The sequence below is a fragment of the Acanthisitta chloris genome, unplaced genomic scaffold (genome assembly GCF_000695815.1).
Source record: "Acanthisitta chloris isolate BGI_N310 unplaced genomic scaffold, ASM69581v1 scaffold1245, whole genome shotgun sequence".
NCBI classification, from domain to species: Eukaryota; Metazoa; Chordata; class Aves; order Passeriformes; family Acanthisittidae; genus Acanthisitta; species Acanthisitta chloris.
This window is the reverse complement of record NW_008675147.1, coordinates 1-27,952: the sequence shown is the minus strand read 5'-3', so window position 1 is coordinate 27,952 and position 27,952 is coordinate 1. Positions and strand designations below refer to the sequence as shown.

Genomic DNA, 27,952 nt, shown 5'->3' with positions numbered 1-27,952 from the left:
CATTCCTGCGTAGACTTTGGAGGCCGTAGGATTTCAAGTACCAACACTTAGAAAGGAGTGCAAGTTGAATATTTACCTGATGTTTAACTGACTTCAATTTGGGCAGGTACATACACCATCCTAATTCATCAAATCAGGTGATTCTGGAGTAGATTGACTACAAATGAAACTTTATTCCCCACAAAGAACATACCAACATTAGATGCCATACATGGCACACTTGAAACAATACTGGCTACTTGCCTTTGGAAGTTTAATTGGTGGCTCTTTGGATTCCTCTTCTTCATCACTGTCCGAGTCCCCACTCTGTACACTGTTCTTTGAAGCCAAAGATACAGACGCTTCCTTTTTTTGCCACTCCAGCACACAATGGCGAACATTGCAGTAAACATTAAAAGCTGAAGGATTGCTATGTAATCTGATATCCGGTATGGTTATTGTACTCTCCAGGTTTTCAGTCTGAAAAATAAGATTAAGTTTAGTTTATTAGAAGTTTCAAGATTTGCTGAATATAAATAATGTCAACAGCCTCAGTAATTTTGACAGACCATGTGATTTCCAAACTAGAGGCAACTTCCCTGTTGAAGTACCAACTATATTTCAGGCAGGGAAGAAAGAAGGAAGAGGAACAAATTTCAAAATACTCCATCTAGCTTAAGCCTTCTACCTGCTGTAAACTGACGAGGACATTAGGACAGAAAACGAAAGCAGCTCAGGCTACAGAATGATCCAGACCTGTGCCACAGTCCAAAGAGAAGCAGAATTCAGGATTTGTCTTCTCAACACGGGTCAGCTTTTTTTTACTTATTATTGAATTTCAAAACGCATTCTTTGCTATTCTAGTTGCTAATTTCAACCTATTGGCAAATACTGAATATTTAAGCTGTTTGCTAATCACATATTAGCAGTTAGAAACACAACTACTTGTTTTGTCATTAAATGAAATCTGATGGCAAGTACAAAAACTCCCATCAGGATGCTGTGGGTAATAGTTTTAAGGATAATAAATGCCTAATGGAGAAGCTACTAAATACAAAAATTTATCAAGGTCTATGACTTAACAGGACACCATCCTGTTTCCCAAAGAGTTAGGAAACTGTTGCAAGAAACTACCACTTTCCCTGCCTTTACCCTGCCCCACCCCTTCCTTGGTATCTACTGCTGGCATATTACTGCCAGCCCCGGCCAAGACACAGAAAAGCCTTCGTGACGCTGTCAACAGACTTCGAAAAATAGTAAGAAAAAAAGAACAACCTGGACTTCAGGAAGAAATTCCAATTAACTCACCAGTATAGTCAGAGGGCACAGAGAAAATGTAAGGCGAGAAGGCCTAGGCTAAGAGTTCAGGCCAAATTTCTTTGAACATGCAAGTCAAAATTTGGAGGAGCACTAGGCCAGACAGTAAAGTCGGGTCATGGCTAACTCCACAAGCTATTCTGGTTGGTTTCTTGTACTCTTGGGAGGTGGTAAGAATGGAGACTTTTATCTCTTTCAACAAACTTTTTTGTTTTCAGTTACAAGGGACAGATATTGCTCATGGCCACGTTCACTGGCAGGATACCATGAAGTGAATCATAGTACAATGATTTGGAACAGACCAGTGAGACCAGTGATGGGAAAGAGAACATTAAACTACCAGAGAGGAGGGAAAAAGCAAGGTGAGAACCAGTGAACTGGATAATGTTTTAATGGGGTGATTTTTTTCTACACTATGGTTGCCACAATTTTGTACATCAGAATCACATTTTTATCTACACTTGTATTTTTATTAAGACCAGAAATAACACAAATAAACCAGTCCTTTTAACACCATGTTACAAAACACACAGAAAAATTCAAAATTACTTCAAAATATTTCTTAGTTTACGTATTCCCTTTTATTTTTGATTATAGTATTATTCTTAATGTACTGGTGTATATTTGCCTATCCTTTGTGTTATTACTACAAAATTATTGCAAGCTAAAACATTGATTGAGAAGTAATGCTTTATTCTGTAGCCTATTTTATCCAACACAGGCAGTGTGTTAATTTTTCTGATCCATGTCAGTGTTAGCAGTAAGCACAAAAATATAATGAAGAAGAAAAAAAAGCTGAAAAAAGTTCCCTACATACATACTGAAAGTTTGGCTGGTTTTTTACCTTTTCTGGTTTTTAGCTCAAGAGAGTTCTCCCATTAGGGACTGAAAGACAGCGTAAGTTTAGTCCTTGTTCACTGTTAGTATCTTTGAAATAATAAAGCTCCTTTTAAAACCCTGCAGTATTAATCAGTGCAAGAACTCATGATACAACCTCATATGTTATTTCAGTATCAGACTGTATCAAAATAGATTTGGACTGATACCAATGATAATGAGCTACCACATACTTTCAAATGTATTTGGCACCAGAAAACTAAACGGTTATAACATATGACTCTTCTGTATGTCAAGTATCCATACACATGCTCCCTCAAGAGTTTTTGCAGCTGCTGTTAAGGCAAACACACAGTACAAGCTGTCAGCTTTAAAGCTAACTCAGCTGAAATGCACAGGTTAAAAAAATAATTAAAGTTGACTATGCACTTCCTAGTTTACTGACAGATACAGGGAAAGTATCTGGAGCCTCTGAAGTATCTCTACTGAAGTTCACTTATCTAGTTAGTATCGTGTATTGTAATTATAACTTCTGTGAAGAATTTCCATTCTAGTTCTTTCTTGTCAATTCGTCTTACTCTTTGTTCCAGAACAGCCTGAGCTCTGTAGCTCATGCAGTCTCTTTTGAAACAGGCTGGCCAAACTGTTTAAACAGCACAGATAATTTTAGACATTACAGTGCTAGATGAAATATCGATGCATGTTTTCTTACCTAATAATAATGAGCTGACTAAATTTTCAGAAATAAACTCCTCATTCTCAATACTTCAGAACTATTAAGAAGTCCCTTACCTAATGCTTTAGCTTGTTAACAGTAAGCACATCAACTGTTCTTTGTGTATAATGTCTTGCTCTTCTACAACAGTGCATGGACTATAGTTACATACACTAACCTCCTACCCAGGCTTCAGTACAGCATAGCATTCTCCAGAAAATCCTGCTCTATCTGAACAGTGTAGCACTAGGGCACACGATTCAGAACCAGAGGTTAATTCTTAGCTGTGTTGCTGACCCACTGTTTCCATTCCCTAGTTCGTACCTCCACTTGCCCTTTACAAGGCCTTATCTCTGAGAATTGTAAGTTCTTTGAAGCTAGAAATATCTTATACTCTATTCTGCTTTACACTTGACAAACACAGTAGCAATCCTAACAATGGATACTTTTAGAATTCTCTACCTGGTTTTGTCATTTTAAAAATACTGCCTTATGACCATACTAAATACATCCCCTTTTGACCAAGAAGTTGTTGGGTTGTAAAAACAGGTTAAAACTCGAGGATAATTACAATTTTCACTGTTTACTATCTTTCATTTGAGGAGGGAAAACCTCAATTTAATTAATATTAAATGTATAAACATAGAAGTGCTTGCCATGCTTCATGGCCACAGAAAGGTGCTGAGTGACAAGACATTTCTGGTTGGAGAGTAGGAAGAGAACTGGCAATCGTCCCGCTGTTCTCTCCTTTCCCCCACAAACGTCGTCATGAGGTAAAAACCACTGATGATGTATTCATGATGGATTTGCTCAAGTCTGAAGAGCTTTAACTAGAATAATTATAGCTGCCAGGTCTTCAAAATAAACATTGGTTCAAAAGTGGAGGCATCTAAAAGCAGGTTGTATAAACATCACTTTCTTAGATTTCTTTTACAAAAGGCAAAGATGGAGGTGATAAAAAAAAAAAAGAAACAGGAAAACTTTCTGTCCCTCTAATGCAAATGCTCATTCAGTGAACAGTTTTTCTTTTTCTTTAAGAGTGGTAAAGTTTTCAAAAAGTATTCAAAAGTTTTTTTCCATATGAACCAAGTTTTCTCCTTTACAGATTACAATAGATTTCTAACTTCCCTGAGGTCAGATACACAGTACAAGTTAGAAAACGGGGATTTAAGTTCATCCCATCATCAACTCTAAGTCTGCTTTTCTGCAACCCACCAGAGCACTGCATGTGGTCACTCTTCTACACAGCCATACAAACTTCCCTGATAGTATGAGACTTGCGCTACCACCTGTACAATCTTGCTGCTGGCTCAGATTTTGAGGTAGAACAGCTCACTAAGAAAATCTAACCAACAACTGCACCTACAGAGCCCCACCAAGTAATTCTTATATCAAACTCCTGAAGTCTATTTTAAGTTACAATTCTCTTAATGATACTCCATTTCGTGTTGGCACAAAACTGTTCTACATTGCCAAGGGAAACAGTGGAACATAAAGCTAAAATGCTAATCAACTTCTAAGAACTCAGTAAAGCAATTTAGTTTTGTGCAGATCTAAGATTATTAATCCAAACAGACTGCTCTTGAGCTATAGGATACAGTATTTCTAGGAAAAAACCTACAAACTTATAGCTTATTTTCTTGTCATTAAGAGTATCAAGATCCACGGATGTATGAAACTTCATTCCACTTGTAAGACGAAAAGCAACAATCACTTTTTTCTATCTCTGCATGTCCTTTCATTAATGGCTACTGGAATATTGCAATCCAGAAAGCTCAACAAGTATGACTACAAGACCAGCTTCCAGGCTAAGTAGAGGATGAGATTATAGATTCTACACCTTTATTTCCTCCCAAAGCATCTGGTTTCTCAGAACGTGAAAATGCTACAGCTTTCAAAAAGAATAGAGCTTCTAGACTGGAAGAGTTACGCTTTTTGATTTAGCAATTTTCATATGAGCTGTAAGAAGTGCAGAAAAATCTTAATCTTTGTTTCGCTTAGTAACATCATAAATTGAAAATGCACCCTCTTAAATCAAAATACATAGTGAAACATACATTGTAGAAGTTAACCAATATCCAGTATTCGTGAACTTAGTTTTTACTTCTCGTGTGTTACTGTCTGTTTTTCCCTAATAGGCAAGAGGCTAACTCACAAGAGAGAGAATCAAGCACAGATGTCTAGACCCTGACTGTAAACACACAGACCCTGCTAAATGGAACCATGCATTATGTGGCAGAGGTTCAACAGCAAAGGTTTGGTTCATAAATTAAGAGCAACCAACTCATAAGTGTTCTTCTCAGCCTTTTGTAATGTTCCATCACATTCAAGGAAAGAAGTGGGAAAACTCTCTGGTTATCTTCACACTTGTCTCACACAAAGAAACTTTTCCCAAAAGACGAAATCCATACATAGGCTATTTTCTGACCAATTTATTTTCCTCCTCTTGAATCAGATGACTGCAATAATGGTTCATTCTTAAATGTGATGGAAGTAGGAGAGGAAAGGTAATCTTTTGTGAAAGATGAGTATAATAACCATCTGATCTAACCCATGTGTAACAGGATAGAAGATGACCAAATTTTTCTTTCAACAGTTAAAGGATCTCTTAGAAAGGGATGCCCTCTTGAGGCTGAAACACCAAACAATACACAAACCATTGAAAACACCACCAAATTATTTGAGAATCTACATGTGTTTTTACTGAGAAATATTTATCTCAATCTGTCTTATACATCAAATCATTAGCTTACAACAAATTTGTCTGCTACATGAACCTCCCTTCCCCAATGCTTTATTTCTTCCATTTGTATAAAGCTAAAAATGTCATAGTTTAAAACTTCTACATAAACTAAACCGGTGGACGCCAATCATTTGAAGTACAATCTTGTTTGGTGGACTCCAGTTTTTCAGTATTCTTCAAATCACATTATAAAAACTGAGGTCTCTTTTTCCATCTAGTCTCTCAGCTAAGTGTCCTGAACAGCACTTGCATGAGACAAGGTGGAAAAAAATCCAAGGTGTGAAAAGGGGGCAGGGTGGGTAAACCAATATTCATAGAGTTGAGCTAAGTTACAGAGCCAAAAGGACAAACAAAAAAAAAGGAGGGGAATAGGTACTGGAATTCAAGGTCCCACATCTAATAATCAGATACTTGTTTTTTATGTAAAAGTCACTTTTGTCAGCACTGAATTTCTAAAGCCAAAATACATTGCACCACATGGAAAACTTTTATACTTTTTTTTTAAAAAGATAGATACTAAAGCACAAACCCAGAAGTTAACAGTAGTCCAAATAGCAGTGATCATAGCATGACCCCAGCTTAGAAACAGAATAAGGCTCAAACTACTGCATTAAGCACCAATTGATGCTTTACACCTAAAATGTTCTAACATTTAATGCTTAAGTGGTAGAAATAATTTTCTTGCAATTGCTCAAAAATGCCTTTTTTTTTTAAGTTCTCACCTCATTAAGTACTCAATTACCTATTTTAGTGAGCAAAGTGTAAGTAACAAATTCTTAGGTTCCTTCAGCTTATTCTTAATTCAAGGCCCTCCTTGCCTCTACTAAGCATATTAAGAGAAAGCTCCCATTTCTTTTCAGACTAGAAGACCCTGTTTCTGTAAAAAAAAAAGTAAACTGATGCACACAAACTCTCCTGCTCAGAATGTCCAGTAGTAATAGGCTTTCCAATTTGCTGTTATAAGGCTTCCAAATGGAAGCTCAGATTTTCCTGACAATATACACATGCATTTTCAGACATTCCAGTGCAAAAAATGATCACTGTGCTTATTCTGCACTGGTAAGCACTGGAATACATTGAAAAGCATATGACAACCCCAAATGCAACAAACCAACAACAAAAAAACAAGGAAACGAGAATAAAAAATCCCCAAACCCACCCCACTTTGTCAGTTAATAAAGTTGCATAAGCTAAAGATATGCAGCTGGTTTTATCTTTCCCTTTTCAGGTACCTTCTTCAGGAAATACAGAATTTTCTGCTATCATGCAGGAATAAGCTGGAGTGCCTCTCTGCACCTCTGTGACTCAGAACAAGGTTCAATTCTCTGCTGGTCAGCCCTGTTCTGCCTCAGAGTCTCTAGAATAACAGCATCAGTAAAAGGCATGCAGAACTATGCCTTTCAAAGAAAAATAAATCAAAATGCTTCAAGTAGAAACTGCTTTAAATCCAAGAAACAACCTTCCAGAGGGATGAGGTGCTGAGGTTACCAGTTCATACCAAATCTGTAACTACTCGCAAGAACTAGCCTTTACTATGTTCACGGTGTCTTTGGCCGTTCAGAAGGATCTGACACTCCATTTATCCAATGCAACTAAATCCAAGAACCACATTTGATGCTAAGCTTGTGAACAGCCATTCTGGATTTAGCTTCCTATTTGGCAGTTCAACTAGGGCACCACTATGCAGAAAGACAAGGATCCCTTTATATAGTAACAATGATCAAAGCTGAAGGGTTACCTTATTTTAACAGCACAAGTTTCTGTCACCAGACAGAACACGCACAGACTAACTACATTCTGCAAAATTTCTTCAAATTTCTGACTTAGCTTTCTTTGTTGATAGTGGGCCCGATAAAAATCATGAAGGGAACAGGGCTAAAACTTCTAATATCACAGCAACTGAAGAAAAGCCTGAGAAATTCAGTTTGGACCAGAAATATTTCAGTGTACAGTGCTAAGAACATAAATGAAGATAAGCCCTTTCTATACCATAGTCTGAAGCTGCACTACTTGAGATAAGCAGAACAATCTGGTAAGTATCCAAAAAGCCAATACCAAATGACTAGATAGAGGGTTTGGTTCACCCTCCCAAAGTCATCTGTCTTGAGATAGAGTAACTACATGAGGTTTGGCAAACAGGGATAAGATGGCCAATTTGTTCTAAGTGCATTTGTATTATAAGGGCATTCAACTGACTAGAAAGCATTTTACTGGATATTTCAGTGGTTCTGTCCTTCAGAACCACTCCAGAAATGAGCTCTCTTTACTCGCTACTGTGGGAAGCTAGGAAGAAGCCTCCAAGTCCCTCCAAGACTGTAGCTAAAACAGAGAAGGAACAGCTCTGTAATAGAGAAAGAGCACAGTAGAACAATACTGTAAAATACTGTTGCTTCTGCATAAATTTACTCTTTGGGACAAGTAAACATGCAAATATTTTTATGAAGTTCACTGTACTGTTCCCATGCTTTTGAAGTGATGGGGGCAGGAGTTACACAGGGAGAAAATATTCATGGAAACCCTTAAGTACCATCTATTTTATTTTTCATTATGGAGGAATTTTCAGAAGTAACTCTGGAGGCTTTAGACACTGAAAACTCCCTTTCTCCTTTAGCCAGTATGGACAGAACTCTTTGCAGCAGCAGTCTCTAACTGTTGGCTAGACACACATCTCAACATTGAAGATCGACATGTTTAGCTACATTTAGAGTTTAGGAACTGAAGAACCAAAAATGCTGTTCCGATTATTTCTTGCTGAACATGAGTAGCAAAAGCAGGTGAATAAGGTTAACATCAGTATCATGGTCATGCAGAATGCAGCAAACAAACAACACTGGCCTATTATTAACTCCTTCTTTCACTTCAATTTTTAACTGAAGCTACTGTCATTTTTGGGCCAGAACTTTGTCAAATTAGTTACAGACTTACCTTGCTGCGAGTTTTTACTTTCAATTTAGTCTTCTGTTTCCTTTTCAATTTTTTCTTGCTAAAAAGTTTCTTACTTCTGAAAAAGAACAGAAAAGCCATGAGAACAAATGAATTAAACTCCCTTCTGTCATCCATGGTAAACAGCACCAACAGAGGAAAATAATGTCAAAAATACTCAAAACTTTTTCCTCCTAAGCAAAGGGAACAATCATAGGCAGAATTTCAGACTATAAATCACAATATAAATCAATTAAAATGTTTTCCTAATGTTCCACTGAATTATGGGCCTTTATTTTCATCAATTTAAGCAGCATATATGCTACCACTGAAAATCACTGCATTTTCTACTAGTTTTCCCTACTGTTTCTATTACAAGTTCATTACTGCCACACCAGTGCCAGAAGCAAGAACTACTGACAATTCTCAGTATCACAACGTGTCAGTACAGAACATGTATGTTATGTGAAGTCTTTATCCACACAAAGATTCAAGCCTTCCAAGACAAAGAAGAAGCTTGAAAAATGCAGCATTTGGCAGAAAATTCAGTTGATGGAAGAACCAGCAGCTTCTTATTTTTTGTCTGGACTTTTCCCACCCTCAGTTTATAGACTTTTGATTTCTCTCTCTTTACTTTACAGATCTAGCTAACACATGCTGCTTTAAGCTCCTCTAATCCTTTTCTGCCCACACCTCATTCCTATCACATTCTTTTTCTCCTCCATTTTACTACCCAGAGAAAAAAAAAAAAAAAGACATCATGTAAAAAAAGACACCATATGCACATAAAATTGTTCTGCTACCATCCCTGAGATTACTCTGTTGGAGATGCACATTTTGTAACCTACTCTGCATTTCCTCTGATCTGTTGAGATTACAAGCCCCCTACAAAAACAGCCAGATGTTTGTGCAGCATATAGCTCATCCTATATAGGACTTCAAGCAACAGCTACTAACATTCCTCTGTGCCACTTAAACATTACTCAAATAGCTGACAGTTCAGATTAGTTAGAAAAAAACCCTATGAAATCTGAAAATCACAGGCAGTGAGGTAACTGACTTTCAGGTAACTGACCGAGAATCAGAAGAATCTTAATATTTTATTCAGACAACTTTGCCCTAAATAAAAATTCGGAGGTACTAAAAACAGTGCTTACTCTCCTGTAGAGCACTCAGACCGCAAGAGTATACAAGCCTCATGGTCCAGCAGTTAAAAGCTGGGAAAACTGAAGTCTGACCAATAGCCACCAACCAGAAAACAAGTTCCAACAAAGAACTCCTGTAGAGTATCCCAGAAAAGCTGCCTACTAGTAATTTCACCACTTTTCCCATCTGCACCTATCATGAGGGAGGTATGATGCTCCTCAAGACGCTTCCTAAGAAACAAACCAGCTCACCACTTTTGATATAAGGAACAAACACCATTATCCTGGAGTTAAGGGGATCAACTCAGTGAGGGGGAATTCCCCCAGGCCCCCCAGGAAATTAAAGCTTATCAAGAGAACCTAGGTGACAATATGTAACAGTATACAATCTATTTCAGCAGCAGGGAAAAGAAATTTCATATAATCTTTACTGTCCAAATTTATATAATCAAAGTCCATAGTTAGATTCATAATTTAGTTATTCTTTAATTAGACAAGTTATTCTTTCCTATTAGAGTTTAATGCAGTTTATTCTTATTCTGCTGTCAAACGGAGAACAGTGCAGTCCCTTCCATTCTGTAACCACTCAGTCTTCTGCTCTGGATCAAATGACCTTTTATGAAACTTTTTCCCTAACTGATAAAGGTCCAGATAAAAAGTGTATTCTGGCCTCTCTCAGTCCATACCATAAGTAAGTTGCATTGACCGAAACTGAAAACAGTACTTGTTAGTTGCTGTTAAGAGGAAGAAGAAATGTCTCATATGCCTCCAAGGTCACAGTTTTAACTGTATTCCAGGTATTATTTGGCAGCTTGACAGCAATATGGCATGGCAGACCTATGCAACCCAGATAAACTTGAATGCATTTTCCTGCAAACCTCCAAACTGAGCTTCCAATACTCTTTATCTACTCGTGCTGTACATTGTGCCTTTTAAACACAGTACAATTTACACTTAACACAGGCACCTTGATAAGCATTGCCTTTTTGTTCTTAAAGTATACTAACTTAAGTCGCCAAGACATTTCAAAGTTAATCCTCCCTGCCAAAAACCTTAAAAACTCTCCAAATTTGTGACAGTCCGCAAACACCATAGATCAGCAACGGGTTTACTATTGGTGCTAAGATCTCCCTCATTCATACATCAACCATTGAAGATGCTGCAAGTAGCAGCACCATCTGACTGCTCCACTCTGGCAGTCACTATCTTCAGCAAGTTTCAGGCTTGAACAATTTTTTTTACATGGAAACAACTTGGGTATGGAAACGCCATATTAAGAATCCACATTTATCTCCCTATATTTTCTTAAAACAAAACCTCAAGGGTACTGAAATCCTAATGTATTTTTGGGAAGCATACTTTCTCCTGTCTTCAAGCAAAACTTAAGAACAAGCAATTAAGAAATAAAAAATACCTCATCAACAGTAATTTTATAAATAGTTCTGAGCAACCTACCATTACTATGCACAATTCTAATATATTCATATTGTATCTGCATAGAATAAAGATATATATGATTATGCACAATTCTACTGTTATGTACCATTATGCTAAGACACTTTAATACTAAGAAAGTATAAAACATGGGCACGTATATTAATGAAAAACAATGTTAAGCAGATTATGAGTAATTTCCTGTTGGAAACCACAAGTGTTAATTATAAGCCTGACTCTTCTACTGCCTGAAGATTAACAAGACCTGATATGGCTCTGCTGGATTTTTTTTGCTAAATTATTAATTATATTTTTAGTTAACAATTGTAAATTGCTGTAAGCTGTCATTTGTAAAGGTCTTGAAACTCTAAGCTGACAATCTGCTGCTGCTGGCAGAAGGCCTTTAGCCTTCAAGATCTAACTCAGCTGTTGATACCACATAGTTCACACAAACCAAACACACATTATCAGCAAATCTTAGGCAGGCTTTCTGCAAATTGCTTTAAGACACTGCAACACCAGAGACTAAGTTAGCAATTTTTAGTTGGACCACAGAGGAAGTACAAGTCAAATGAGCACAGAACATGAAGATACCTTGACAAAAAGTAGCTGTGGCAAATGGGCACAAAGTAAGAGCAAATGGTGCTGTTACAGCCCTTACAGAAAAATCTGTTGAGAATAAAAACAAATACCCAAAATGCTCAATCCTGGAATACGCATTAATTGCCTCAAACCAAAGTGGGGAAAAAAAGGGGAAAGGGGAGGGTGGGCAACAACCAATTTCTTGATGATTTAAAACAGGTAAAACAGCTGTGTTAAATCACATGATTACAACCTCTGTTCAGTTTTGTGGCACCTGTAGCAGCAGAAAGTAAAAGCATGCTTAGTTCATTTGTTGTCAAACACGAAGCAGCTTTAGCTAGCCCTTGCAGTATTTGTTGCATTATTCGGGGGACACCGTTCAGTTGTCTGAACACCACTGCTCTTACTCTGTTCAAAAGAGCTGAGGAAATGCAAGCAGAGCATCCTCCCTCAAAGTCACAACAGTCCTGAACTGCAATTTGTAAGCTCAGCTTTGAGAAGGAAGCTCCATGTGTTGAGTGTGCACTCCCCTCCCCACAATGCTGTCACTGAATTACTCAATATGGATTAGCATTATGTTAGGGTCACACCTACATAAGCTCTTCTAGACTTTATGTTATGCTAAAGGTGTCACTGATGAGTGGAAAAAATATTCAGCAGAGGCAGAATAGGAACACAAGTGTAATTCAACTGCTGTCTGAACTAAAACCTTTGTTTCTATCTGAAATGAGTTGCCAAAGGTCATGGTAGCTAGTGCAGCATTAGACACCAGTCATTCTGCTGTTAATTAAATCTTTGAGTACACTTCTGACAAATGAGTGAATTTAGCAAACCTCATGCTAACACATGCTCAATTTTTATAAATTTCCAACTGACTGACTCAGTGTATTTGTCTAAACTTGCTTGCTCTAGTTCAAGGGTTAAGCATCCTTGGGAAGAAGGATACTATGGACAGGAGTCGTCTAGCAAAGTCATGCTGTGTCCAGACAAATGATGAATATACTGCACTATTTTGCTTCCATAGATGGTTACTCAACACAGCTTAAGCATTCAAGGGCTAGTAGAAATTCTCTTAAGAGCAACCACTCCAAACACTGAAATGAAACACTATCAGGTTTGTGGTATCAAAACAATTCTTTTGTTTCCTCCACTTGCTGAATTATTGCTGCTGGTGGTCAACTTGGCTGGACAAGAAGTGGAATGCATTTATTTCTGAAATGAAATCCCAAACTGAAATTGTCAAGTAGACCACAATGGAAAGCTATTACCACTCACGTAGTCACCATCATGTTTCAGGGCCTTTCATCACAGCATCATGTTACTGGATCATGGATGCACAGGGGTGGTTCAGGAATCAGAAAGAAGGGAGCAAGGCAAAAGCAGAATCACAACCCTAGGTTTTGCAAGAAGAGACTCTGGCCTCTACTTTGAAGAGTTCATGGGATACAGCTCTCTGGAGAGAAAAGGGTGCAGAAGAGATGGCTAATGCCAGCAGGCTGAGAGAGTTGGCTCTTACGCTCTACACACAACTTGTCACACCATATCTGGAATACAGTGACCAGCCCTGGGCTCCCCAGTACAAGAGAGACTCACTGGAGCAAATCCTGAGATAGACCACTAAGATGCTTGAAGGACTGGGGCAAGCAGAGATTGTTTAGGTGGTAGAAGAGAAAACTTGGGAGGGTGGGAGGAGAATTTCCACAATGTGGATACATACCTGATGGGAGAGAGTAACGATGATGGGAGACAGACCCTTACAAGCAATATCCAGTGACAAGCCAAGAGACAACAGGAGGAAAAAATTACAGAAAGTTCCATTTAAACATAAGAACTGTAAGAATAGTCAAACACTGGCACAGGTCGCCCTGAGAGGCTACAGATGCTCCATCCTTGAAGATACTGAAAATCCAATCAGACAATGTCCCAAGGAGCCTGCTCTGGTCAATCCTGCTTTGAGCAGGAAGGTGGGACTAGACAGTCTCCAAAGGTCCCTTGTAATCTCCACTATACTAGGACCTTCACTGTTTGTCTACATACTGAGGTAAAATTTGACTGTACAATAAACATGCTTCTGCATTGTGGATTGAGTGTATTTTTTTCCTCATTCTGAGTTTAGCATTTTTCCTGGTGTCATGCCATGTTTCTGATTATGCTTCCAAGTAGAGACATACTGAGCTTTTCATCTGTTCACCATCTGGATCAGCAGAGAGCAAACTCAGGCATAAGAGCAGACTTCTATGGCAATTAGTCAGCATCACCAAACCTACAATACTATGCAAAGCTAACGTGACAACAATGGTTGCAAACCACTCTACCACACTTCAAATATATTCCTGCATTAAGGCAAACCAGGCACTTGAACAGATCCACACTTTCTTGGATATAACCAACACACACTAAGAAGTGCATGCCAAAGAACGTGCATTCACTTTTACGTCTACAGTCTCTATTCCAACTCTGAAATTGTACATTAGAGACTAAACAGTTCAGGACCTAGGACAGATCCAGATGCAGAGCAACAGCTACTACCTGTTCTCACAGGCTTCACCCTTGACAGTGAGACATTCCACCAGATCACTCCACAGTGAGCTTCTGTGTAGTTTTAAATCCACCTTACAGTACTTGTCTCGAACAGAGGTAGCCAAATTGACAGGTGGAAGGCAACACACCTAAGAATTCCACTTGAGGAAGGATACAGTCCAAATTAATGAGACAGCAGAGGCAACAACTGCTTTTCTCACTTGAATCTGCTTGAAGATCATAGAATCATGGAACAGCCTGGGTTGGAAGGAACCTTAAATATCATCTAGTTCCAATCTCCCTGCCATGGGACACCTTTCAATAGACCAAGTTGCTCAGAGCCCCATCCAACCTGGCCTTGAACACTTCCAAGGATGGGACATACACAGCTTCTCTGGACAACCTGTTCCAGTGCCTCACAGTAAAGAATTTCTTCATAACATCTTATCTAAAACTCTTGACTTTCAGTTTGAAGCCATTTCTCCTTGTCACGTCACTATATGGCCTTGGAAAAAGTCCCTTTCCATCTTTCTTGGAAGCTCTCTTCAGGTACTGAAAGGTTGCAATTAGGTCACACCACAGCCTTCTCTTCTCCAAGCTGAACAAACCAAATTCTCTCAGCCTTTCCTCATAGAAGTGCTCCACCCCTCTAATCATCTTGGTGGCCCTTGCCTGGACTCACTGCAACACGCTGATATCCTTCCTGTGCTGAGGACCCCAGTGCTGGATGCACTACTCCAGGTGGGGTCTCACCAGAGTAGAGGGGCAGAATCACCTCCCTCGACCTGCTGGCCATGCTGCTTTTGATGCAGCCCAGGACACACTTGGCTTTCTGGGCTGTGAGCACACACTGCTGGGTCATGGTTAGCTTCAAATTGTCCAAGATTTAATGAAAAAAAACCCGAACCAACATTCAGAGTACCAGAAATCTTCACAACTGATTGTTCTGAGCATCTTGGACCCCGGCAAAACTGCTGGCCAGCCTGCTTTTGATGCAGCCCAGGACACACTTGGCTTTCTGGGCTGTGAGCACACATTGCCAGCTCGTGTCCAGCCTCTCATCCACCAGCACCCCCAAGTCCTTCTCAACAGAGCTGCTCTTGATCTGTTCATCCCCAGCCTGTATTGATATCAGGAGTTGCCCTCACCCAGGAGCAGCACTTCATCTTGTTAAACCACATAAGATTCCTATGAGCCCACTTCTCAAGTCTGTGCTTCCTGATGCAGGCCCAAACTGGAAGCAAAGCTCTGATATACTCCAAACTGATCTGCTATAACACGATGCTATAATAAGATTTATCAGGTCTGCATCAGACTTCTCAGTCATGCAGAAAACCAGGAGGTACTCTTCTGATGAACTGCAATAATGTGCATTTTGAGGTTTTTTTCCTTATCTTCTGTAAGCAGGTAATCTATCTGACTCTTGGTCACACATATGAAAGGCAAAACCTTTATGGAGAGACATTAAAGAAACTGCAGCCTCTGCTGGGCTTTCCTATCTCCCAGACCATTTACTCCATCCTCCAAAGTTCTCCAAAACAGCTGTTAAATTTGCAATCCAGCTTCAAGACAACTTAATATCAAACACAGTAACAGCAAACCACAGCTGATAAGCATCAATGCACTTGTCAGCAAGAAACTTACTATCCACTATCTCGTTGCTGCCATAGTTCAACTAGAAGAGCTTCAAAATAAAAGAAAGGGAATATTGAATAAAAAAGGGTTATCAAGGCTGCTCAGATCTGAAGAGATCTCAAAATTGTGGGACCATCTTATTTTACAGGACATCCAGACTCGCAGCTAACAACAAAGAAGCATCTGGCAACCATAAAGCCAAAGGAAAAACAAAGGAAAGAAGAGGTTCAACAAAAGTTTGGGACATACAAGTCACAGCTCACATGAAGAAGCTGACAACAATAAGAAGCAAAACAAACAAAGTAGGCAGAGCTTTAATGGCCTAATCAATAGAAGGAGAAGAAGTTTTATGACCAGAGAACTAAATAGCAAGAAAAATATGTGGAGTCTAGATGTTGGCAAGGAGCTGAAGAGGTACCAATGACAAAGCATAAACAAAGAATGTGGTTGTAAGATATATCAAAGTTGCTGCTTGTCTTGCATACTCCTTATTTTGGTACCTCTCTGCATTTACAGAAGCTTCAGTGTTCAGCAGCCTTACCTCTATGAACTGGAGGAATACTTTTTCTTGAAAGGAACTAATTCTCTCAAGAGTCTCCATGTACAAAATCTCCCATACAGAGAGATGGATTAAGCGTCCTTGCAATGAAAACCCGCTTTGATTTCTTCAATCTCAATGTGATCTCTGCACTCTTATTTCAGCTGCCAAGAATCCTAAGCATCTGAGAAACTGCCTTATAATACACCCCATAAAGCAATTCAAAGTACACAGCTCACCTAAACAAAACACTACACACCTTACTCAAAAGTTGGTATATAGAATGTGTCACTTCAAGGTAGGTGGTTTAACATTGCATCTGTAATTGTATAATGAAAGATGCTCAGAAAATGGTTCAAGTACTAGGTCTATACCAAACACCTAATTGTATCCTTAGCCTGTGCTTGCAGGTTTCTGCATCTAATTCCCTCCAACACAAATCTACCAATTAGCGTCAAAGTGGTTCAAGTCAAGTGGACCCAGCAAATGTTTCATGACATTTAGGGGTTGTTGGAATACCTTGCAACTGAACTTTGCTAAGGCTCTCCATGCTTTACTCTTTGGCTTTGCAGATACCTTCCTTTGATAACTAAGCAGCCACACCTTACTGTTCCTTCTGCTGCTGAAACACTCAATATGCTTGCACCATGGGGACAGTGTCAGTAGACTGAGAACACAGACAGAAGTATCACTCAAAAACCCTAATCTGTTCTTGTCTTGATACACAAAATGTCTGCTTATGAACAAGAGTTCCAAGAGCTTCTTAATGCCTCCTTTTTCGTATCACCTACAATAATACCTATCAGCACTTGCTATACATCAGTCAAAGAACAAAATACATAGATACGAACTGAAACCAGGCACACAAATGAGTATCACAAATACACATATGAACTCTCATGCTGCAATGCAAGGCTAAGTATTAGCAAGCTTTATGAAATATACATGCAGAGAATATATACTATATCATATACTCTCATCACAAACTGACCCAGAATTTTACTTTACAAATCACAAACAGCAAAAAACCAAGAATGCTCATTTCTGAAGAGCAGCTAAAATCATTTCCCATGCTAAATCCTTTCACTGTAATTTGGCCACAGTATCTACAGAACACTAGAGGGAAAAAAATGCTTTTTGCTAATACTGGATAGTATTCCTGAGTTTTAGAATAGCTCTGACAAGGGAACAATTGCTCTGTAAAATACTTCATGAAAAATAGCTCCACAAAGCAGTTGCTCGACCTTCCCTTCCTCTTTGCAACTGTTGCAAGCAGGGTAGGAAAAATAACAGTTACTGCTTCTGCCAAACTCACAGCCAAAGTAGCTCAGCTGCAAGACAGTTGGCTCACAGACCATAATTTCTGCCCGTTGTGATACATTAGAAGTTTGAATATATTTACAAGTGAAACAAAATAAAAGTGGAAGACAGGTTTCAGAAGAGGAAAGCTAGAAGTTTTTGCAGTAATATCCCCAAACTGCACTAAACACCCTTCACTAGCCCAGCAAGACTCTTAATATACAGAACACCTTAAAATAGATTAAAAAACCCTCTAAATAATAAACTACTTACATTTGGAATTTGTTACCAAGCATTTCTTCCTACAAGAATGTGTGGCCAAATATGTCACTTTATCTTATGTAAAACTGTAACTGTTGTTCCCTTTTCAATTCCCCTCATATTCCCTCAACTCCTATCAAGCTATAGCATGGAGGTCCAATACATGTTTCTAAAAATACATCTACATCAAAAGGAGGGGCAAGGAGAATCTCCATCCTTTAATGGGATGTGGGAGGAAGCATAAGGACAAAGGACAGGGAAAAGGCTGAGGTACTCAATGCCTGCTCTGCCTTAGTCTTTAATGGCAAGATCACTTGTTCTACACAGCACCCTGAGCTAAAAGACAGGGACATGGAGCCCTCAAATGAAGCCCTCAAAACTCAAGGAGAAACGGTCAGTGACCTGCTATACCTGCTTTATGTGTAGACACATAAAAGTCTATGGAGCTGGGTGAGATCCACCTCATGGAAGTGCTAACTGAGCCACTTTCTATCATTTACTAGCAGTCCTGGTGAACTGGGGAGGTCCCACTTGACTGGAAGTTAGTCAATGTGCTGCTCAACAATAAGACAAGTTGGAAGGAGGGGGCAGAGCCAGGAATACTGTAGACTTAAATGTGGGAAAACTGAAACAGTCTGAAACAGACTGTGCTCAGTTCTGGGCCCCTCAATACAAGAAAGACATTGAGGTGCTGGAACGTGCCCAGATAAGCACAACTGAGCCGGTGAAGGGTTTGGAGCACAAGTCTTATGATGAGCAACTGAAGGAATTGGAGTTGCTTAGCCTGAAGAAGTGTTTGTTCCCTGTGACATCTCTTGTCAGAAGACAAACTCACACAGATCCTTTCCCCTTCTGGTCTATTTTCCTAAGAATTATAGAATCACAGAACCAGTCAGGTTAGAAGCAAGCACTTAGGGTAACACTGTTTTTACTGTGTGACTGAGCACTGGCACAGGCTCCACAGCAAGGCTGTGAGGTCTTGGTGATAATCAAAGCCGTCAGACATGGTCCCAGAAAACTGGCTCGAGGTGGCCATGCTTGAGCACAAGAGTAGACCAGATGAACTTCAGAGGTCCCTTCCAACCTCAACCATTTTGTGATTATGTGACTAACTCCATGAAACTTCCTTCTCAAGCAGGGTCAGAGACAGAAGCTTGCCCAGTACCATGTGCACAGAGTCAAGAATGGCTTTCTTGGAATGCACTGGAATTTCATTATTTTTAATTTGTGCCCATTAGTTCTTGCCCTGTCAGGGGGCACTACTGACAAGCATCTGGCTGCCCCTTCTTCATTCCCTTCCTGCAAAGGTAAAATCACTCCCGAGCCTTCTCTTCTCTAGGCTAACAGTCCCAGTCCTCTCAGCCTTTCCTTACAGAAGAAAATCTCCAGATACTTAATCACCTATGTGGCCCTGCACTGGATTATCTCCACTATGCCTCTCTCTCTCTCCTGTACTGGGAAGTCCAGAACTGGACACTCCAGATGCAGCCTCATTGCTGTGCAGGAAGACCTCCTTCAACCTGCTGGCAACACTCTTCCTAACCCAGCCCAGAAGGCTGTAGGCCTTCTTTGCCACAGCAGTGCATTATTGACAGTCAGATTGTTGCCCACCAGCATGCCAAGTTACTACCCTGCAGAACTGTCTTCTGGGGTCAGCCCCCCGGGATTATTTCTCCCCTGATACAGGATTCTACAGAGAGACCTGGACCAACCAGATCAATGGACTGAGGACAACGGCATGAGGTTCAATAAGGCAAAATGTCAGGTCCTGTCCTGCATTTGAACACAACAACCCCATGCAGCACTACAGGATGGGGCAGGAGTGGCTCAAGTGCTGTACGTCAGACAGGTACTTGGGAGTGCTGGTGCACAGCAGCTCAATATGAGCCAGCAGTGTGCACAGGTGGCCAAGGCAGCCAATGGCATCTTGGCCTGTATCAAGAATAGCATGGCCAGCAGGACTAGGTGAGTGACCAGCCCTCTGTACTCAGCACTGGTCAGGCCACACCTCAAGTACTATGATCAGTTTTGGGCCCCTCAATTTAAAAGAGACACTGAGGCACTGGAGCTAGTCCAGGGCAACAAGGCTCATAAAAGGCCTAGAACACATGTCATATGAGGAACAGCTGAGAGAATTGGATTTGTTTAGCCTTGAGAAGAAGAGGCTCAGAAGTGACCTCAATTGCTCTCTACAATTACCTGAGATGGGGTTGCAGAGAGGTGGGGAATGGTCTCTTCCACCATGCCTGCAGTGAGAGGACTAGAGGGAATGGTCATAATCTGAGATTCAGATTAGATGTTAGGAAACATTTTTTCACTGTTAGGGTGGTCAGGCACTGGAACAGATTGCCCAGAGAGGTGGTGGAGTCACCATCCCTGAAATATGGAAGAAGTATCTGGATCTGGTGCTGGAGGATATAGTTTAGGGGTTACAGCAGAGTGGCAGATAATGGATAGACTCAATGATCTTGCAGTTCTCCTCCAATCTTAATGATTCTATGATTCTGCAATTGCCCTTGCAGCACTTCATGAGATTCCATTCAGCCCAAATCTCCAGCCTATTCAGTTCCCATTGAATGGAAACAAAGCTATATGATATATTAACACGTCCGTATTTTTTACCATCTGTGAACTTGCTGGGGACACAGTCTGCCCCAGCATTCAGGTCATTAATGAAGGTGCTAAACAACATTTCCCCCAATTATCAGCTCCCAGGGTACACAACTGATGACTTGACTCCAGCTAGACTTCAGGTCACTGATCACAAACTCCAGGCCCCTTCATTCAGCCAGTTCTCAATCTAGTTCACTGTCTGCTTACTTAACCCATACTTTGTCAGCCTGTGCATGCTACAGGAAGCAGTGTCAAAAGCTTTACTCAGGCTGATGTAAAGAACACCCACTGCTCTCCCTGCCCTGAATTTATCTTTAGATTACCTACTATTACTTTTCATCAAGGGCTACAGACTTTTAAGGAACTCAGCAGTGAGAATCACTGGAGTGGAAAACTGCTCAGCTTGATAGGCAGATCTCAAAACAACATCAGAGAGCGCAACCAATTTTTTCCAAATAATAAAAGCTTGGTATTTTTTGATTGCCAACAATATTATCCTCAGACGACATTAAATATTTAAAAGTATTGGTATCTGCACGTAGTAAGCCGAAAATGTAACATTTGAGGAACTCCAATTTTCAGTAAAGTGGGCAGTAACTCAACTGTCATTCAAACAGCTATGCGTACACCCTCCAAACCATTACCAGCTTATGAGTTATCTTCTTTGAATTATTAATCACGTGAAATGACGTGAATTTTCATCCATGCCAATATAAAAGGCAAGTCAGGGCTTAAGCAATATATCTACAAATGGAAAAATCATCAAAATCCTGTCGCCTAAATCCATAAATCAGGGTAAGGAACATCAACTGCAATCCAATTATGACAGGCTGAGAGGAAAACAGAGGCAGGCAGGCTAGTAGGACAGGTTACAATGTGCTTCCAAGGCATTTGAAAAGAAAAGGTTAAGGAAACTCAAATGGAGACTGATGGATTTGAGACAACACTGACTAGGGAGGTATAGAGATACAGACACACACATAGTTAAGACAGCAGATACCTGGAAAATAAGTTAGACTAACAGCCACATTACTATGCTCTGGAACTCTTCCCTGCATACTCTGACATGGAAGAAAAAAGACACCTCACTACTTGATTGTTCAGTTGGGACTTCAATGTGCTGTTGGTGAACTGAAATTGCACATTTTTTTAATCATTAATTTTATAACTCAGAACTATTTTACTATTACAACAACTTTTTTTAGCAACTTTTTTTAAGACAATTTTTGAGGCTTAAGAAAGAAAGGGGTTATTCCAGCTGCTGGAACACCCCTTCTAAGGCCTCTCCAATACAATCTGAAACACAAATACTGCAGGTGCTATACATGAAATCAAAACCCAACTGTACAAGTAAAATGGATCTGATTTTCATTTAACCATGACAAAAGTGCAAACAATATCTGGATCCCTTTTGTAACTGAAAAGGTTTCTGAAATAGTATAAATTGCTCTCAAGAACACAAGAAGAACTCAAAAGAAAGCACTCCTACAAAGTGTTTTCCACACAAAGAGCATGATCTCTCAGTACAACCACTGACACTTGGATTTTCTTTTCTGTAATTATCTGATTTTTCTTTATTTGCTTCAATGTTACCTTCGAAATGAGAACTGTAAGAACGCACGCAGGGAAAATATTCTACCTCCAATTTTTCAGTGTAGAAGAAAATGTTAACCTCTTTTACCCTTAAATATTTTTAGGACTTTTTTTAACATGCCAATGGTCTGCCCTGTATTAACAGTATATTCTACAAATAAAATGGGATAGAGAATTGACTGATTTGAGGGGAAATGGAATAGAGATATGACTACTCTAAAAACATAAAAACAATGAAGATGCACAAGTACATCTGCTGGAAAGAATAATGCATTGGCTAGTGGGAGAGAAAGGAAAGGCAAAATCAGGTAAGAGTCGTGAGAATGCACGTCACAAAGTAAGAAAGAAGAGGCTGAAATAACAAAAAGAATAAGATTTATTTAACAAGCAGCTCATCTCTATGTAATGTCAATGAATGGCTGCAGAGCTGTATAGACACAGTTGTTGGCTTAAAGGCTCAGCAATAGAAAAGATGAGTGATGTTATCAACTGCAACATGGAGAACACGGGAGAAGTAAAATGAAAAGTTCAGGGTTTGACCCTATTAAGGTTAAAATGCTGAGCTGGACATTTTTCCACAATGACAGAGATCGTGACCAAAATAATCTAAATACTATGGTACCCAGGAATTTAAACTACAAACAACAGGCTTGTACCTTTTAACCTTATTGTGCTTTGGCTACAATAAAGTACATTTTCTTCAGAGCAGCTTGTACCATGCTCATATGTTTCAGATTTGTGATGAAAAGAGTGTTGATAGCACACCTATGCCCTGCCAGCAAGCAGGCTGGGGGTAAGCAAGAAACTGGGCAGGACACAGCTGGGCCAGCTGAATCCAACTGGCCAAAGGAATGTTCTGTACCATATGACATCATGCTCAGTATATACAGCTGGGGGAAGAAGGAAGAGGAGGATGACATCAGAGTGATGGCATTTGTCTTCCCAAGTAACTGCTATGGTGATGGAGCCCTGCTCTCCTAGAGTGACTAAACACTAGCTCTGCTGATGAGAAGAGGTGAATTAATTCCTTGTTTTGCTTTGCTTGTGCACATGGCTTTTGTTTTCCCTATTCAACTGTCTTTATCTCAACCCATGAGTTTTTGCTCTTTTAATCCCACCAACTGCCTCCCCCATCCCACTGCAGGGGGAAGTGACCCAGCAGTGGTGTGGTGCTTAGCTGCTCACTGAGGTTAAACCACAACACCCTTCCATAGACTCTATAAAGTATTTTCCAAGAGTTCAAAAATCTCAATTCAAAACCCATTACCTGAGACAAATTTCCTTGTGAAAACACAAGCCAAGGAAAGTTAAGGGAAGAAAATTAAAATAAGGAATGGCACTAATCTAACCACAAGTCTCCAGTTTTATGTGGACAAGGAAGCTCAGCTTTTGATTCTTTCCTAATGTGTACAACCAGCATAAACTTAGATTTAGTAGTCATAGATATACTAGATGCAGAGAAAGAACTATCATTCAGTTATAACAATAAAAGCTAATTAAGTTCATCAACACATTCATCAGACTGGAGGGAGGCAGTGAGCTGCAACATGCTATTTGCTATGACATACTTGCTACTATGAAGAAAGCATATTAATATGCTTCAAAATATATGCACATTAAATCTAAATGTACAGAAACCATACAGCTTAATGCAGTCACTCACAGCACAAGGAGCCCATTCTCCTATGCTAATTTCTAGTATCCATCCTTTGGAGGGGCACAATGTAGGAACAGGCTGTGAAAGACCACTGGGATGGATCAGCTGTGAAGGGTGCTTACAAAAAGTTAAGTTAGCTGTCAGAGTACCATTCTAATCAGCACCTCAGCACAAAACAGTGTTCATGGCTAACAAGATCAGAAAAAGACAAAAAAATGCAACCACGTGTTCAGCTAATGCTGCAAGGGATGAAGTTTTCAAAGTAAACATGAGGAAAACAGTGTACACAAAGTATTTTAGTACCAAAAACTGCATTACTGACACATCACGTGTTCTCTATAAAGAGATAAATCGTCTTTAAATCATGGGTTTGGCAAAACATACACAGTCATATGTCAGGACAAGAATTTATTAAAGGAACAGCTTCAAATATTTTGGTCAGGAGGATCACAATATAGAAGGAAAACCAAAACTAAACGCCCACAACTGATGGGAAACACAAATTCAGTATCAAGTTTTCAAGTATGCAGGAAACACTTTTACTGTGTTTAACATGGCTAGCAGTGAGGAATGGTAACTCAGCAAACTGCTCCAGCCTGACTTTAACTGCTTGAATTTACCACCTAACAGACCATCAATGTGCCAGAGCAGATAGTGTAGCTGAAACTGAAACTTCAACTGGCATTTCCTCTCAGTGTAAAATAAAAAAATACAACTCCCAAAACCCCACCACAAACCAACAACATAAAAGGAAAAAAACCAACAGAACATACGTACAGATGGTTTCAAATCAGTAACTGTAAGAATCCTAAAGATGCACAGATTAAAACCCAAAGATTACTGAGAATGGGAAATCAGACTTTACATGAAAACTGACAACAAAACTCATATGCCTTTAAATAAATGGAAGCAAAATCCAATTTCAGCTAGGCAAAAATAACTGATTTTTTTCTCGAACTGCCACCTGTAGCCATTCTGAAATAAATTAGAAAAATCATTTGTTGCTTAAACATTAAGCAGAACAAACCACCATGTAATGAACATTTCCATTACAAAACTAAATGGCCACACTCAAGCCATTGCAAATTTATCCAGATAGTTTATCTGACAAAAAGTCTTAAAGAACACATCGAGCCTAACTGATACTTCTGGCAGCACATGCACAGGTAAAAGAAGAGTAAAGGGAGCGACAGCTCAGGGAAAACCCTGAGACGCACAACCGACAGCAGCAATTCAGCTGGATAAGGATGTTTGTTAGGATTAAGTCATACAACGGAAAATTGCGTATTTGAAGACAGTAATAATGTGAAAATCAGAAATACCTTAGCTTGCAAATACAAAACTTCAGTCTGAAAGCAGTACAGACTTCCAGTTTCATCCACTCAGAACCCAGTGTGTAAGCCAACAGTCCGACCACACAAAGTTTTTACTTGCCCTCTGAAGAGGCCCACACTTCCTACTGGTGTTTTACAGACTTTCATGGCTACACATAGCATGGGGCCATGTTTTGGATTTGTGCTGAAAAGAGTGTTGATAATTTAGAGAAGTTCTGGTTATTACTGAGCAGAGCTTACACAGAGCCAAGGCCTTTTCTGCTTTTCGTACTACCATGCTAGCAAGGAACCTGGGGGTGCATGAGAGATGGTTAATTTAATTCTTTGATTTGCTTGTGTGCATGACTTTTGTTTTCCCTGTTAAACTGCCTTTATTTCGACCCACGAGTTTTCTAGCTTTTACCCTTCCGATTCTCTTCCCCATCCCACTGGTGGGGCAGTGAGAGGCTGCGTTGTGCTTAGAGTGCTGAGGTTAAACCACGACACTGAGAAAAGACTGTTCAGTGTTAAATTGTAGAATTAGATACTTTTGCTTGTGTGCATGACTTTTGTTTTCCCTGTTAAACTGCCTTTATTTCGACCCACGAGTTTTCTAGCTTTTACCCTTCCGATTCTCTTCCCCATCCCACTGGTGGGGCAGTGAGAGGCTGCGTTGTGCTTAGAGTGCTGAGGTTAAACCACGACACTGAGAAAAGACTGTTCAGTGTTAAATTGTAGAATTAGATACTTTTGTCCGTTTCCTTTCATAAAATTATTAGGCTGGTGCCTCTCACAAAACCAAGTTTCTCTGCTCCTGCCCATCTGTACACACCAATCTGTGTGCAACCCTTCACCTCACGCTGTCACAAGCACAATCACAAGGTGAGCCAGATCAGGGAATTAGTCCGGATTACAACAAACCAGTTTTGCCAAGTTAATTTTAACCCAGAGTGAGTCTCTAATCTGTTACTGCAAGAGACTATACAAATAATTATGTCAATGTGGCAGGGGGAACAGGCACAGGGACCGAACCGTCTCCTTAGGAGACCAGTGTTCACTCCACGGCAGCCCATATCACATGAGGAAACGCAAAGCACTGCTAGTTCTGTTCCAAAGCCAATTACTGCTTCCTACTCAGCATGTGATATCCATCCTTTCAGACGACAGCCAGCACAAACACCTTGCAAATGCGATACTAATCTTACTTGTGACTTTCAGATAATCTCCACAGTGTTTAATATCCTTGTCTACACAAGTATTTTCATACTGCTTGCCAGTTGCCCATAAACATTAAAGTTAGGTTTGGAATAAAAACACTCACTGAGGCAGGCACTGGTCACACTACATAATGTGCAGAGTACAATACTGCAAACTTGAAGCAAAAATTCTATGCCAGCATATTACAAATAGGTTGCACTATCATTTTTCAAATTAGTCTTCCTGGAGCACAGGAAGAATTTTATTACTGTTCATAAGCCAATTTGTTTAGTTTCTTTAAGCCACTTCAAGATATTTTTCTAGTAACAAATACTCTTATTGACAGATTAAGAGGCTTCAGATTTTCCATATTTATAAAAATCAAGTTAAGACTCTTATTATAAACTATATTACCTTAGCCTCCAATTAATTTATCTGGCACTGTTATCTACTATAGCAACTAGATTCAGTCACAAACCACTCTGAAGCATCTCTTTGGAAAATGTTTGAAAAACAATAAAAATATTTTACTATTTTTGTTAAAAAGCACTTTTGACCACTTCTGTTTAAGACTACGAGGTGGCTGAAGTTCTCAAAATGCAGTATTCTGACACCAGTATGGTGAAAGGGTGGCGATCACAAGCAGTACCTTGGCTGCCACCAGTCTGAGACATGAGATACTGGGGATGAGTACCAAGAGACAGTGGGCAACTTACTTACTATTAAATACTTCTCCTCTCAAAAGTCCTAGAATACACATTGGCTGTATTCACCAGTATTAACTAGCTGTCATTTACTTAATATAGCTTAATATAAACCTGTTCACTCTGTACAAGGGGTCTGGCTTCTGTGATTTGACCTCAAACCATCAATTAAAAGAAGTGTTAACATTTACACCGACCTAAAGCTACTGTTTTCTACAACTTTAAGTACACGAGATACCAGCTGAATTATCCTGAAACCAAAAACCATGGAGGACACAATGAAAACAACAGCTTGACAAAATCCAGACCACTTAAGGCAAAATCCAGACAAGTATCTGAGCACCTTGGAGCAAATGTACAGCTCATTTCCTTGCACTTAGTAGTATCCTTAGACTTAGCACTTGCAGTCCCAGGATTGAATGATACAAAGCTCAGAAGCAGGAAAGGAAGACTTAAAGAGAAAAGTACGATTACTGACCTAGGGAAGTAAGAGAACACTCACAGGTCTACATAAGGAGGGGAAAAAGAACTGCAGTTTTCCTGTAACACCCTCTGGAAAGAAGTCAGTAATTACAAAGATGCCAAATACCAATGTCAGCAGCCCCCGTTTCCAGCATTTGCCATAAGCAAATCGGGAAAGGTACATTATTATTTCAGTTTCTTATGCTAACTCCACTCCTAGAAACAGTCGTCTGGGGAGGTAAATAAGCCCTGCTGTCAAAGTCAGGCTGAAAAAGCCCCACGAGGAACCCAACCTCCCAGTGCTTTACAACCGTTTGCAAACTTAAAACAGCGGTGACTCAAAGCTCTCCTCGCTATCTGGCCACCCACATCACTACTTAAGGCCAGGAGAGGCTGAGAACACAGGAAGGTGCCGGTTTCGTGTTATCCGCATCCTCAGCGACCTCCGCAGGGGAACAATGGGGAGCGCCCGGGCAGCGCGGGGAG

The 27,952-nt window shown here is 39.8% G+C and overlaps 1 protein-coding gene across 1 annotated transcript in view; it reads right to left on the bottom strand.

Annotated features, from left to right (window-relative positions):
* Positions 1-8,592, bottom strand: part of MYCBP2 (MYC binding protein 2, E3 ubiquitin protein ligase) — a gene marked incomplete at both ends in the record, with an annotated part of 94,603 nt that extends 86,011 nt beyond the window's left edge. The window contains 2 exons of the mRNA XM_009075586.1: positions 244-459; positions 8,517-8,592. Coding sequence (XP_009073834.1) covers positions 244-459; positions 8,517-8,592 — 292 coding nt within the window. The remainder of the gene's footprint in view (positions 1-243; positions 460-8,516) is intronic.
* Positions 8,593-27,952: the final 19,360 nt, after the last annotated feature.